The sequence below is a fragment of the Protopterus annectens genome, chromosome 13.part0 (assembly GCF_019279795.1).
Source record: "Protopterus annectens isolate FY-2018-M chromosome 13.part0, PAN1.0, whole genome shotgun sequence".
In the NCBI taxonomy this organism is placed as follows: domain Eukaryota; kingdom Metazoa; phylum Chordata; order Ceratodontiformes; family Protopteridae; genus Protopterus; species Protopterus annectens.
The window spans coordinates 889853426-889869242 of record NC_056747.1 but is presented as its reverse complement, the minus strand read 5'-3'; the positions used below and the strand labels follow the sequence as shown (position 1 = coordinate 889869242).

Here is a 15817-nt window from a genome sequence, read left to right as displayed (position 1 = left end):
CCACCTGTCTAATCAAACAGAAAAGAGTATGTTGCCATGGATATGAACTTCCCGACTATCTCCATTACCATCTTGGTGGATATGGGTATCCTGAGGCAATGTAGTAATTGCCTCATGTTACTGACAACCAGTTAATTCTCAAACAGACTGATATAGTACGTGAGAGATGTATTTACACAGTGCCACTGGAGGCAAAGCTCTCTCATAAAAGCACTCCTAATGTCAGTAAGGTTGTCAGTAGTACACATGCTGGACCCATCACACACAACTCAAAACAGACACATAGACTCGCATATGCTGAGGCACTTAAACGTAACCTTCCTACACCTCAAACCATCTTCTAGATGAAGTACACATAGCAAACCCCCTCACCATCCCCGAATGCACTCTTTCAGAACAACCACCATACTAATGCATATAATCACATGTCACGGAGTCTCTAGTTCTAAGCCCATAAGGCATGCCATCACAAAATCCAACATTCTGGTCATTGGAGACTCCATTGTGAAACCCACACTGGGCTGGGTAAGGAGAAAGTCATGGCCAGTTGCTTTTCAGTGGCTAGGATACACAGCATTATTGGACCACGAGTACCAGTATGATTCAGTCCATGTAAATGACCTGAGACATACCTCCCTAGACTATATGAAGAGACATCATAGAGCTCTTAGAATAAGTGGCTTAGGCTGGTCTGAGTCTAGCACTGAGCAGTATTTTTTCTTCTCCAAGGATGATGCCACAATACAAACAAAAGATGACTGACTTTAATAATTGGCTTAGTTTCTGGTGTCATTCTGAGGGGGCGCAATATTTGTCAGCATGGAAGGAGATGGCCCTCAGACCACACTGCTTTGCCAGGGATGGTCTGCACCTCTCCCCTCTAGGCTTTTGGATATTAGGTAAAACATTGTCCTTCCCCATAGTGCCTTTTTAGGCAGTGCCAAACTGAAAGTACTTCCAACATAGCAAATCAAAACCAAGAAAGTCTTAAGGTGTTACTGCTCAATGATAGGGAGTTTAAACAAAAAACTCTGATTGCTAGAAGCTTCTTCATCCTAGAGAATGGTGACATCTATGAGGTCACTAAGACATGGTTTAAAGCCGCAAAGAGCACACCACCAGTGCAAGGTTATAATGCCTTCCACACATTTAGACCAGCTACTACATAGACAGGAACTATGGGTGGAAGTGTTTTGATTTACATCAAAAATATACCTCAAGGCTGGTAAAACAGGACAGTGCACTTCTCATCGTTCAAAGCACCATAGGCAAAATCCAGTACCACTTCATTGCAAGATATAGGTCCCTCTCTTTGATCCAGGAGACCCACACCATGTATTTAAACTTACTGGAAACACTCACCATCCAACCCAGTACCATAGTTAATGGGTGACTTTAGTTACGTCACTATTAACTAGAAATCATATACGATACAACTGTACAGGCACAGAGATTCCTGTTTTTTGTAAACACAAACTCCCTGGACCAGAAGGAAGAAAATCATGGCAATAATTAGGAAATGCAGCACCCAGCAGGATAAAAGCACTCTCATATTACTAAACAAACATCTCGAAGGGCAAGTAATGTCTACTAAAGCAGTTTGGACGACTGCCAGTCTGCCGCTACCTGAGTTTCGTCTTCCAAATTGAAGCTGAAGTCTTTTAAAGCCAAGTACCCCATTGGGCATCCTTTTTTCTTGCGCTAACCGATGTTAGAAAAAGTTAACAATTGTCTTGCCTATGGAAAGCAAATACCACACCGAGACTTACATTCTTACTGCGTCACTTACTTATGCCCAGACCACGATGTTCCTCGCTGTCGCTTTTATGCTTTGTTCAGCTCCAGAAATATATGTCGTTGGGCCCTTATTGTAGCTAGATATTTTCTCTCACAGTCCTCGAATTCCAATATGGCTTCGGTAAGCCATCTGTCAGCAGATCTTCCGAAAAAACGTAAGGATAAAGACAGAGACAGACCGCACAGGTCCAAACCTACCGACGACACTTCTGTTAAGCTAGTCGTCAGTTCTTCGGTCCTCAGTGAGGCACTTTCACAGCCCCTGATTGCCCGCTTCTGTGGATTCGCAGGCCGCTACCGAGACCCTTTCAGAGTCCGGTATGTCGCAAAGCTCTTCTTTGATTAAGGATCCTGCGATTGTCTCTACCTTGGATGGGTCCAGAGCCGCTGAGCAGGCACCGGCTTCTGAGGAAGTACTTTGCACTACCGATTCTTGACACAAACTGACGACTTCTTTCGCATCTACTGTTCTTTCGAAAACTACTGCGTTTCTAAGGCCCAGGGTATGAATCATTCCCAAGAAACCGATGACCCAATCTCAGACTCCTGCTTCCTTGCTTCAGTCTCAAATGCTTAAAATGGCAGAAGACCTTTTAATTCTGATCAGGGGAAGCCAAGCTACCCCTTCCAAAAGAAAAAGAGATCTGTCCCCAGTAGTTTTATCTGAACAGGAGTCTGATGACTCTGATGCATTTGAATATGAAGACATGCAAGCCTTCTCTGCTTATGAGGGTTCAGATGAAGAGGAATCCATTCCTTCAGCCTCTCCACCCTAGGACTTTTCCTTTGGGGAAACCCTTCATACTGTAAGGCAGCATTTCCAATGGGAATGTCAGGACTTCCCTCAGTCTAAAAAGAGACTCGGAGAATTCTTAGATCTTCCACAGCACAGACCCCTGGCCATTCCTCCTGTCCTGGATGTTGTGGATGATGTTTTCATGGAATCTAGTTGGACTCTCGACACCCTCCCTCCTGCTCCCAGAAAACCTGACGGGTATTACAGAGTCCCTGACACTCACAAATTTCTTTTCAAAAATCGTACTGCTGAGCACTAGATAGATGGGGCAAAAAAGTATATACCTCAGCTACTCTTGCTATCAGAGCACTAAATTGTCAGTTCCATATGCTAAAATTTCAGCAACATACTATTGAACTCCTCAAACAAAAATAGTGTCCTTTCCTGCTTGTGCAGAAAATAAAGTTACAATAGTTAATGCATTCTGCAAGTCAAGTAACTAAGCACACCTTACACTGTGTTTTTTACACCCTAGAAGCTTCTTATAGGGCAGTAGTCACCAGTTCTGTCCTTAGAAGTCATCCTTTCTGTCCTTAGAAGTCATCCTTGGCTTAAGGACCAGCCCTTACCAGACAATGCCAAATCTAAATTATTGGATGCACCCTTGCACAAAGACAATTTATTTGGCACCAAGGCAGAGGAGATCTTAAAAAAGATGGAAGAAAAAGCTAATCTATGCAGACAGTTAAGGATTTTCTACAGGTTCAGCCACCCAGGTTCAGTAGACATTGCCCCTCCAAGCACTGGTCTTTTCTTGCCCCCTCCAGGTCAGTTCAGCCCAGACCCCAGGGAAGCAGACCCCCCCACACAACAGCCACAGGGAATGCAGAGATCAAAGCAATGGAGTTCCTCCACTTCAAACCCAGGGAGTGCAAAGCCACCCCCCTCATGGTAAGAACTCAAAATGACTCTCCACTTCCACCCCTCCATCTGCCCAACTGCACTTGCCTTTAGGAGGAAAACTCTCCTTCCATGCAAGCACGTTGGCCACCATTACCAACGACCACTGGGTCCTCATCATAGTGTCCCAGGGATACAGATTTTCTTTCCACACTCTCCCAACCCCAAAAGGGTTCCCAGATCTTCCTCCAAACCAGTGGGCAGAGGTGAAAAAGCAAGTACTTTCCCTGCTTTCTATGAGGGCAATAGAGCATGTTCCTGTATAATAGATAGGCCAAGGTTTCTACTCCAGATTTTTCCTGGTACCCAGAAAAGAGGGCACCTCATCCTCGATCTATCCATTCTAAACACCTTCCTGGTGATACCAAAATTCAAAATGCTCACCCTCCAGCAACTACCTGTGCTATCCAAGAATGCTTGGCTAGCCACCCTAGACCTAAAAGAGGCCTACCTCCACAACCCAGTCAGGGAATCATGCAAAAAATATATACGTTTCAGGGAGGGATCTCTTCACTTTCAGTTCACTGTGCTTCCCTTTGGCTTATTTACTACTCCCAGAGTTTTCACAAAATGTCTGGCTCCAGCCATTGCTTTTTGCAGACAAAGAAATATACAAATTTACTCATACTTAAGACGACTGCCTAATTCAGGTGGACAGGAAACGCTGCTCAAGCACCTGGCTTTTATAAAGTCCTTACTGACCTCTCTAGGGTACACTGTCAACGAAAAGAAATCCAAACTAGTACCCACCCAAAGGATTATATTCCTGGGAGCAAGCCTGGACACAGCATCCCAGATGGCATTACTTACACAAGAAAAGCAAACCTACCTGACAGCCTACTTCTCTCAACTAGCCACCAGACCCCAGTTATCTGCAAGGAAGATCCTGATAGCTCTGGGGTTCATGGCATTTTACATTCTACTTATTCCATATGCCAGACTGCATATGAGGAAGCTTCAGTGGTTCTTAAAAAGCCCTTGGTGTCAACACTCTCAAGACCTGGAAATTCGTATACCAATGATACCTTGTCTAAGGAAAGATTTTCTTTGGTGGGCATCAGCATGCTCCCACAACAAGGGACTAACTTTCTCACCACCGTCCACCACCCAGACCCTCACTACAGACTCATCAGACTATGCATGGGGTGTGCACCTGGACGGCAGGTGCATACAGGGTCAATGGAGCCCTTTGCAAATCAAAAAGAGATGTTAGCTGTCCAGCATGCATTGTCAGCTTTCAAGCTGCTTCTCTCCCCAGGGGCGCTCCTAATCAAAACAGACACCACCACTGTGATGTGGTATATCAACAAGCAGGGAGGGACTCACTCCTATCCTCTCTGCAGGCTTGCCATGACCCTTTGGCACACAGCCTCAGCCATGCAACTACACCTATTTGCACAATTCCTGCCAGGCTCTCTAAACTCTCTGGCAGACAACTTAAGCAGAAATCTTCTGGCCCCACATGAGTGGCAGCTAGACCAAAGAACCTTCACCCTAATAACTCAGAAATGGGGCACCCCGAAGGTTGAACTCTCTGCTTCCCACGCCAACCATTGGCTCAGCAAGTTCTGCACCAGGGAGCCTCACTGCAGGGCCTGGAAAGTGGATGCCCTATCCTTCCACTGGGTCAACCTCTTGGTCTATGCATTTTCCCCACTACATCTCATTACCAGGGTACTGCTCAAAATAAGGGAGGAAAAACCAAGGACAATTCTGATTGCTCCAGACTGACCTCGCTGCGCAGCCTCTCCCCACTGCCACCATGTCATCTCTCTCGGACCCAAACCCTCCTGACCCAGTGGGAAGGAGAATTCATGCATCCCCAATTGCAGACCCTCAGTTTGGCAGCCTGGGCTTATTTCCTGGCCACTGATCAAGCTGCCAATCTCAGTAAACATGTTCTAGATGTTATACGTGAGGTTAGACATCCTAGTACTAGAAAGTCTTATGCTGACAAATGGAAAAGGTTTTGCACCTGGATTCAGGCTAAGGGGGCTGATATGGCATAGCCCTCACTACCTGTCATCCTGGATTACTTAGCTAACCTGCTACACAGTGGTCTCTCCTTTTCCTCTATTAAAATTCATGCTTCTGCTATCTCTGCTCATTTCAACACTGAGCACCCACTTTTCTCAAACCCTCTCATCAAACAGTTCCTAAGAGGAGCTAGCAACTTGAGGACACCCAGAAGAGCACCTACCCCAGCTTAGGACCTAAACTTTGTGTTGGAAAAGCTCACCCTGCCCCCCTTTGAACCAGCATCTTCAGCAGAGTTAAAGTTTCTCTTCTGGAAGACAGCCTTGCTTCTGGCCATCACTTCAGCCAGAAGAGTATACGAGCTACAAACACTCATGGCTGTTAGAGCCATTCATCATCTTCAGTGCTGACAGAGCCATTCATCATCTTCAATGCTGACAGGGTGCCCTTCAGGACTAACCCCATCCTTCATGACCAAAGTGGTGTCCAGTGTGGCTCTCAATCAATTCATTAATTTGCCCACCTTTTTCTTTAACTCACAAAACAAGGGGGAAATGATCCCGCACTCTCTAGATGTGCACAGACAACTTAGATTATATCTAGACAGGACTAAATCATTCAGAAAGACTGATCAATTGCTAGTCAGCTTTGCTGCAGGGGCAGAGGGCAAAGCCATATCCAAACAAACCATTTCCAAATGGATAGCACACTGCATCCATTTCTGTTACAAGCAACACAGGAAACCTCCCCTAAGGGGATCAGGACTCGCTCTACCAGAGTAGCCTCCACCTCTGCAGCGTTCTTCAGAGGAGTCCCCACCAGGGACATCCAGGAGGATGCCACATAGAATGATTTCCTGACTGTTGTGGTGATGTGGTTATTGAAGGTGAGACCACTGTCCACCTGTGTCCCCAAGTCTCTTATCACACTTTCTGTGTTTAGTGTACTGCCACCTATGTGGTAATTCACGGGTACATGTTTTTTCCCACAGGGGATATAACTATGCATTTCTTGGCATTGAGCTTGAGCCCATGGCACTGGCACCAATCATCTGTTTCTGTAATGGCCTTTTATAGAATATCCACATAATTTGGGGATTCAATAATGGCTCCCAGTTTGCAGTCATCTGTGAAATTTATTAACCAGAGTGTTAGCCTGTACTTCAGAGACGTAAATGCCAAACAAGAGCGGCCCCAGGACTGAACCCTGAGGTACTCCACTTGTCTGGAGCTGGATTTGGAGTCTGCTACTTTTGCAGTGTGGGTTCTGTCAGTAAGCCAGTTGGCAACCCATCGAATGACATAGGAATAAATGCCCAGCTTAGTAAGTTTATCTATGATTCCATAGTGGAGGATGTTGTCGAAGGCCTTGGCGAGGTCCAGATAGGTGTTGTGGACCACCTTACCCATATCCCTAGTTCTGGAGACTGATTCGAAGAAGTCAGTCAGGTTCAGGAGACAAGATCTGCCCTCCACGAAGCCAAACTGCATGGGGTCCAGTGTTTGAAGGTTGCCAATGTCTTTGTTTATAAGGTCCAAGATAGTATGTTCCATGGCCTTGCAGATCAGGCTCATCAGACTGACGGGGTGGTAGTTCCCGGGATTCAAGGTGTATTCCCCCTTGTGGAGTGGGATAATTGTAGCTGTGCGCCACTCAGTGGGCACAAAGCCTGAGGTGAGGTTATGCTTAAACATGACACTTAGGTAAGGTGTTAGTTCATTTTGTAGTTCATGTAGTACACAGCCTGGGTTGTCATCTGGTCCCATGGATGTTGTATTCTTAGCTTTGGAGAGTGCGTTTTTTACTTGTGTGGCCGTTATTACCGGAATTTGGCAATCTTTCAGTATTGAGATGGGCCCTTTAGGAGGTGAGAGGGGGGTGACATTTGCACTGAATCAATCTTCCAGGATATTGGCAATATCCTTGGGATCAGTAAATTTAATGCCATTCTGTTGTAGCTCAGAGCAGAACCTGATGAACTTTTTTGAGAAGATCACCAGAGCAATGGATGAGTGCAGAATGGTTCACACTGCCTACCTTGAACTGACCTAGGCATTTGACACAATACCCAGCTCGGGCATTGTTGACAAATTTAAGAGGTTAGTGGATGGCCAGCTGGCTTATAGTCAGGACCCAAGACATTAGAATTAGGGAGTCCTCCTGTACAAAGAGGCCAATGAGAAGAGGAGATCCTCAGGGTCAGTCCTGCGACCGCTCCTTTTTGACATCATCTTTTGTGAAGGAAAGACCAGTGTCATTGGCCTCTGGCAGACTAAATTTGCAGATGATTACAAATTAGGAGCTGTCAATGAATCACCCACCAACACAAATATTATCCATGAAGGGCAGACACAGATAGACAACAAGTATCAGAGCCATGGACTAAAACAAAATGCCAAGAAATTCTTAAGTGTCCTTTGAGAAGTCATCCACCCCTGGTAATTATCATTTTGACAACACAGCTGTAAGAGTTGACCTAGTAGTCAGGGACTTGAATCACACAGACGGTAATCTAGCCTTTAACCATCACATGTCTGCAGTAGGAGGGAAATCATTCTGTTATGCAACTTATAAACAAAGGTACAGCATCTGTGTGAAAGGGAGTCATTGTTCACTGTATTCGGCAATCATCAGACTTATCATTGAGTACAGTGTCCCCTTTGGTATTTATTTAACCAGGCATGTCCAACAATTGGAATGTCCACAGAGGTTTCTCACTAAAAGAATACAGGGAGTAAGTAATATGTCCTAAGCAGACCACCTCAAGGCCTTATCCCTTTGTTTTGTCTCCTACAGGTTGTTATGGTGAGATCTACACCTGGCATAGAAGGCATTGCCAGACCCCACTGTGATGGACCTCCTGCATATCCTCAAAACAAGCAGCACCAGAATTACCCGTTGTAAAGACTTAAACCTTGCCTGTGATAAAAGTAGGACCTGCTGGAGAGATGGGTATGTATCCCAGAGACTACCCTTCTTTGGAACATGCTCCCCATCCACATGAAGCAGACTTCCTCCCTAACCCAGTTCAGGTGTGACTTGGACAGATGGAGGAGAACAGGAAATGTCTCTAATGGACACACACAGCCTGTAAATGGTTCATCTCGCAGGTCCCTATTTGTAGATGTTTCACTTCCCAAGTCCCTGCTTACAGTTACCAAGGGCACCAGATCTCAGTGGTCTGATATACATGGCTAGGCTTAACAAGGCCCTTGCGGTCATTAGCCTACTGAACACTTATGGGCCTAGGAACTTGGTCTGTGGGTTGTGTTCCAGGTCTCTCTTCCCTTGAGGTTTAACCAACCATATAGCCAGCCAGAAAGTGCCTCTGCTTTTATGTGTTACATAAGAGTTTTTACCATATTAGTTTATATATGAAAGGACTATAAATGCCATACCAGTTTCCCCTGCTTGTGGACAGTCCCTCCACCGAGCTCTAGATATTGGAATTCCCTGTATTGTGTGTGTGTGTAGTTGTGTATTACTTGTCGAGTTGTGTGGACATCAAATGTATTTAGTTCATGATTTGCAAGGAGTACTACTAGCTAGTGCTTGGTGGTGAACTGACAAGTTTGGGGGTTAGATGTGCGTATGTTGTCGCTGTCTGTTTATTTAGCATAAGTTTATTTAACATTTGTTAAATGTGAAAGTCTGACTTGGACAGAATCAATTTTCAGCGAAGGACCAGGGAAAAGCGCTCCAGACGCATGTCTTTGGAAGTTGTGCCATTGCATATGCTTGGTACATTGAGGTCACATTTAAGAGTGCTTAGTCTTCCGAGCAAAGTTTACTGAACACTTATTAATGGAAAGCATGAACCCACCCGCAGAACCCATCAGGTCTAATACAGTAACAGTATATTTGTCATTTAGTCTTTATCATGTTTCACTTTCTCAGAGATGGTGTTTACTATGCTAGAAAGTACAACTTGCTCCTTTTATTTTTATGTCTTTTTTAGTATACTGTCATGATGCACTGAAGCTGCTCTTCAGTGTGTGTTTGTTTGAATACTACTGAGAAGTTAAAGATTGATTTTGGTTGTATTGCTTCACTTTAATGGAGGAACTTGTTATGAGGTAAATCAGTAGAACAGAATAAGTAAATCCTCATTTTATTTATACTTGCCTGTCTTTTTCTATTCTAGGCTTAGGGTATCATAAAGATCTTCAGACTCGTGCTACATTCATGGAAGTCTTGACTAAAATCCTTCAGCAGGGAACAGAATTTGATACGCTTGCAGAAACCGTACTTGCTGATCGGTTTGAGAGGTTGGTTGAGTTAGTTACCATGATGGGTGACCAAGGAGAGCTGCCTATTGCCATGGCACTGGCTAATGTGGTACCTTGTTCACAGTGGGTAGGTCAATTGGCCTTTTCTTCTTGAATGTTTAATTAATATTTTTCTCCAGTTCTTTTAAAAATCAGATTAGGACCACCAAACCTAATCAGCAGTGAAACTGTTAAAGTTCATTTTAATGTAGTTTTTGATGCCATAGTATGTTTGCTTACATAATGTTACCAGGTTTGTATTAATTGTACATTATGTAAATTATATTGAAAATGTGCATTTTCAACAGAGACTTTTATTCATATGGGAACTTGGTCCAAAATTCTGAGCATTTTTCTATAGGTTCAAATATTTTATTTTCTAAAAAGCAACCTTTTCCCCCCCGTCACCGTCCTGTAAATGGGCAACCAAGGCCGTATTCCATCCTCTGTTTTTATATAGATTGTTTTGAGCTGTTTGAAATCTTCATCTGACTTTTTTTCTGTGCAGATTTTGTCTAAATCTCATTACATTGCTCCTTTACTGCTGACCATTTTCTAAAGATCTGTCCCCAAACTACATACTGTTTCTGCATAGATGCCTCTTTTTATCCAATAAATTTCAGTGGTTTCTAAAGACTTCTAGGAGTACTGCTTGCACAGTTTTTGAAACAACTTTAGATGGAGGTGTTACCCTTAAAGGTAAAGGAGTAGGCTGCATCTTGGATTAAAAAATAGAAGAAATGTTATGCTTCAATGTTTAAAAAGAATAAAAGGGTCACTGTATATTGATATGTATACTCTCTTTATTCCTGAAGATCACAACAGTGTTTTGCTTATATTGTGCGCCTGTGTGTGGGTGTTGGATTTTATATTTTTTTCTGTAATCACAAATGATGGCACACTTTGTAAATTTGAAAAGGCCATTCTGGCCCAAGTTTGACTTTGCTTCTAATGATAATGTCTAAATGCTGTTTCAGTAAACTTTTATGACATTTTCAAGGCTAGACCTCCTCCATGGTCAGGCTTTTCTTGATAATTAAATAACCTAACAGAAATTGTGGAAAGCAGACAGAAAATGTCTCGCATATCTGCATGTCTGTTAAAACAAAAATGTATTTTTTCTGTAACAAATACCATAACTGTCTTTTTTGTGAATCGGATATTGTCTTTTAGTACTCATTTCATAAAATGCCTGTTGAGGAGATTCAAATACATACTGTGTTTGTCAGAGTGAAGGAAAGAAAAAATGTACATGTTCATAAAAGACTGCTTGTGGGAACTTGCAGTGTAGGGCCATATCTCTGTAACCATTTATAATTTTGCATCAGGTTTCCCAGAAATATGTTATGATGACATGTAGTTACAGAATGCACTTAGCCAGTGACTCTAGGTATGTATCCATATGAATATCCTTATATTCATGTACTGTATTTCTTCTTTGTGTGATTCTAAATTGGAGTGGAGTTATTTATAACTGCAGTAACAGCAAATGTATAGAGTTTTAATGTCTGTTAATGACAGCTTTAGTAAAGATGTATTGTATATCATTGTTGTGCTCAACATACTGTGTAAAGGTTCAAGTACCACATTCCATAGAAGCTAAGTGTAATGCAAAATGTCAGACTGTAATAGTAAAGGCATATTAGCCCCTTTAACTGGTACTTTTATATAAAAGGCTGTATGTTAACTGCTGTTCAAAATTCCATAAGGAAATTTTTAGGAGACACAGCAGCAGGGTGTTCAGCTACAAAAAACTCATCAGACTGCTGTCTTTATCCTCTTGATTTCATTCCAGCAGTGGATATTTGCCCAAACAATTTAGCTGTTACACACCATTGCATTCTATTAATTTCCTAACACTGCCAAAGGAATTTGTATTGTGAAATACATCCGAGTTTCACTCCTGAAATAATGAGAATTCCTAAAGATTGATTCTAATCCATTATCATATTCAATATACATAGTTAATACAGCTGTAATGCAAAATGTCAGGCCATATCAGTGAAGGGCATATGAACTCGCTTCTAGTACCTGTGTTTAAAAGTCCACAACTCAGCCCCCTTTATGATTTCATCATGAAACTTACAGGTAGTAGCAGTAGGATGGTCAACTGCAAAGTGTTTCTGAGACTGCTTTTTCTCCCACTTGTAACTATTTCAGACAACAGCATTTAGCCATTTGTTACAATGATTTGTAGTGATGTCTGTGATTTTTAATTTTAGTGCTATGAGAAGTTAGTGTATATATATTTTATAGTTTCACTTTGTCTTTTGAACAGAAGTCAAATATTTCTCCTACAATGAAAACCAGCCATTATGCTAGACTGACACATCAACATTTTTCTGACACAGGGCATGTGTCAATTCATCTAAATCACACTCTAGTGCCATTCTACTCCAAAGATTTCATTGTATCCTAGTCCTGGTACACACAGCAGTACATTACCTTTGTCAGTACATTGAGTGTAAGCCTGGTGATTTACCCTGGCAATAAGTATTGGTAATTTAACAATTACTAGAAAGTTTTAAACTGTTTTAGAAACATAACACTATATGTGAAGTTGTTATATCTCGCTGTTCATTCTTACTGATGGGTTTGGAGCCGATCCCTCAGCTCCGAATCGGCCTACTGCAAAGCTCAGGGATTTCAAGTAGCTTGAGGCCAAGTCCCTATCCCGTGATGCACCTAGAGTAACCTCAGATCTAGTTTGCCACTGCATCAGATTGGAGGTTCTTGCTAGCTCGGGCCAGTAAAAACCTTACTGTTATCCTTTTTTGTAAGTATTGCTTATAATTTCTTCATATTATTTAGATAGCTAGTTTGTAAAGCTCTTACTGCTTTATCTGTAGTTTCTCATTCCCTTGTGTGCCTTTTTCATAGCTTTGTAGTTGGCCTCGTTTTTTCTTCTGCCTATTTAAAAGTCTGACTAAAAATTTGTCTAAATAGTGACTTTGTCATATTTTTCTTAGATTTAGTATTGTGTGCTTAGTGACTTTTGTCACAGCTTTGTAGTTAGTTTTAGCCATGTATAGACTGATTATTTGTATTTAGTGAATTTTTCTTATTCATGATATCTCTTTAGATAAATAGTGTGTGTGCTTTGTTAGCCTTAGTTGAAAGGCTTGTGTGCTTATATTTAGCCTGTTTTTGTTAGAAGGCTTAGCCATATATTTGATTGTTAGCCTTAGTTTAAAGGGCTTGTGTATTTATATTTAGCCTGCTTTTTATTAGAAGGCTTATTCTTATAATTGTTGCTGTTCGGTGTGTCCACGTTTTCTGTCATGGCTGATGACAAGGACAAACACCCTAAGAGTTTAAAAAGTGCCCTAAATGTGGTCAGAAGATGTCTGTCACTGACATCCATGTCAGTTGTGTTTATTGCTTAGGTGCATTGCACTTACAAGAAACATGCTCTATATGCCATTCCTTTTTTTCTCGGGTTCTCCAAGAGAGAAAGAGGAAACTCGTAGACAGAGGTTTGTTGAAACCTTCTTTCCAGGAGGCTTTGAGTGACCAGGATGCATCTAGCAAGTCCTCAAAGTCTTCCAAGACATCTTTGAAATCTAAAGAATCAAAAAAATGTCTGTGACATCGGTACCACAGGTCTCTGAACCGACTGTCTTTTCTTTTCGGAGCCGGTCCCCGGTTTTGGAACTGGTATCCGAAATTCCAAAATCTCCTTTACTTCAGTCGGTACCATCGATCCATTCATCTCAGTCTTCTGTTAGCCTTTCAGATTTGGATGTGGATCATGTGGTGCAGAAGCTTTTACAGGCACCGGCCTTTGCAAAATTATCAGCTCCGACCCAAGCAGCTTCGGAGCCGAAGACCATTATGCCAGCTTAAACTCTTCCTCCTCCGAGCCATACCGGTTCTTTGGAGCCAGAGGAGTCAGACCTGTTGATTGTGGACCCTTCGGAGCCGATGCCTGCTCCACTGTCTTCAGTTCTGTTCATTCTTGACATCCTAGGTGCCGATCGAGGACTCTATGAACTGACACACTCTAGTCAGGTCCGGGGAGGAAAGTCAAACTGACTTGTCAGTTCCAACTCTGCCTCTCGGGGCTTTGGCTCGGATGAGCTTGGGTCCTACCTCAGGCTCAGAGTCCACTGTCCTGGTGCCGGAGGTATCGACGATTTCCTTGGATCCGTCAGTCCTTTCGCATCGGAGCAGGGGTGCCTTTGAAGCCATGATGAGAGTTATGTCTGCTAAGACATTCTCAGCTTCAGGTCCGGCTTCTTCATCCCCTAAAGCGCCTGTGTTTGCTTCTGCTTCACAGATCCTGGCATAGTGCAGAGACCCAGAGCCTCAGTAAGCCCCATTGGGTGGTCCATGCTTTTTCGAGACCTCACCAGAAGCTCCCACTGATGAGGTTCCCAGGAAGAGGGTTTGTAAGAGGAAACATCTAGACTCCCCTCAGGAGTCCCTAACGTCTGATACTGACTTGGATGAATCTGAAGGGTCCCCACGGTCCCCCTCTGAGGATATCTCATTTGTAGAGATACTTGAAATCCTTAGGCAGAGGGGTGACTAGCAGTCCACAAACCCTACTGAAGATGAGTCTGTTCTCCTGAAGGCTTTTGGGTCTCAGCCCTCCACTTCATGTGCGGCTTCGCCCTTCGATGAGCTTATGCAGCTGGTCTCACGAAGGGCATGGGAGTCTCCGGACTCCATCGAGCCTGTCCCTAGGAGGCCTAATAAGTTCATATCTGTCCCCCGGGATTAATCCTTCTTGACCAAAGGTGTGCCAGTTGATGCCATGGTGGTGGCGGCGGCCACCAAAAAGGAAATGTCAGAAACTTCCTCTTCTATCCATCCTCCTAACAGAGACTCCAGGATCATGGATAGATATGGGAAGCATATGTTTAGTTCAGCAACTTTTGCACTCCGCTTAACTATTTAACCCATTTCACGAGACTACAAAGAGATCTCCTTAAAGAGCTGGGAGATGCTCTTCAGGGTACAGTAGCTGCAGGAGCTACAGACAAAGTTGCCTCCCAGCTTGCTACCCTCAACTCCATTTTTAACTTGTCCATGTGCCCTCATTTCTTATACAGCTGATGGAATGAGCAGGGCAGCGGATACAGGAGTTGCTCTTAGAAGATGCTCCTGGATGAGCTTGTATTCCTTCGCGGAGCCCTTCAAGTCATCCTTTTGATGGCTCATTCCTTTTCGGGCCCAAAGTTAAGGAAACTTTGACCAGGTGTGAGCAGGAGGGAAAAGAGTCTGTCTGCCATTGGAGTCTGTTTTTCCATCCCTACCAGACCGTACCCCAAGGGTCAAAGGAGAGGAAAAATGCATTTCCAAAAAATCCAAGAATCCAAGGAACCTTTTAGGACACACGTGATGAACCCCCCTCCACCAGGGACAAAGGAGGGGGCAGTAATGGAAGACGCTGCCCTGACGGCAGAGTGGGTCCGCAAAACCAGAGCGACAGATCACCTTTTTGGGAAGCCCTACCAGCGCTCCTGAAAGGAGGCCCGACTGTCCTGCTCTGGAGTAAGTCGGGGGTCGCTTATCTTTGTACCCAGATGCCTGGCTCAAAATAACAAATGACAACTGGGTGCAAAGTATCATTTCCAGAGGATACTTCATTCCATTCGCCACAACCCCTCCGCCAACAAGAAAAATCTCGGACATTCCACCCAGTTACAGGGAACAAACAACAGTAGAGGTCCAAACGTTGCTAAGAAAGAGTCATCCAATCAGTCCCAGCAGACTAGACAAGATCGGGAACTTATTCAAGATTCTTTTTAGTTCCAGAAAAGACAGGGGGACTGGAGACCTATACTGGACCTCATCAGACTAAGCAAATCTGTCAAGAAAGAGAAGTTTCAGATGGTCACGCTTCAGTCGATACTTTTCTTAGGGAAAGACAATTGGATGCACTCGATAGATCTCCAGGGCGCATACTACCACGTAAAAATGGCAAGGCCAACTAGGGATCATCTGCTCTTCTGGCTCGGAGCCAATCATTACCAGTTTCGAGCCCTGCCCTTTGGTCTCACTACAGCCCCCAGAGTGTTCACCAAATGCATGACAGTGGTCACGGCTCACCTGAGACGTTTAGGATTCCAGG

At 43.5% G+C, this 15817-nt stretch overlaps 1 protein-coding gene across 1 annotated transcript in view; it reads left to right on the top strand.

Moving 5' to 3' along the window:
* NF1 (neurofibromin 1) overlaps positions 1–15817 on the top strand; it is a 5218972-nt gene that overhangs the window by 2517043 nt on the left and 2686112 nt on the right. Inside the window, exon 26 of the mRNA XM_044054637.1 lies at positions 9615–9826. Within this exon, the coding sequence (XP_043910572.1) occupies positions 9615–9826 (212 nt within the window). The remainder of the gene's footprint in view (positions 1–9614; positions 9827–15817) is intronic.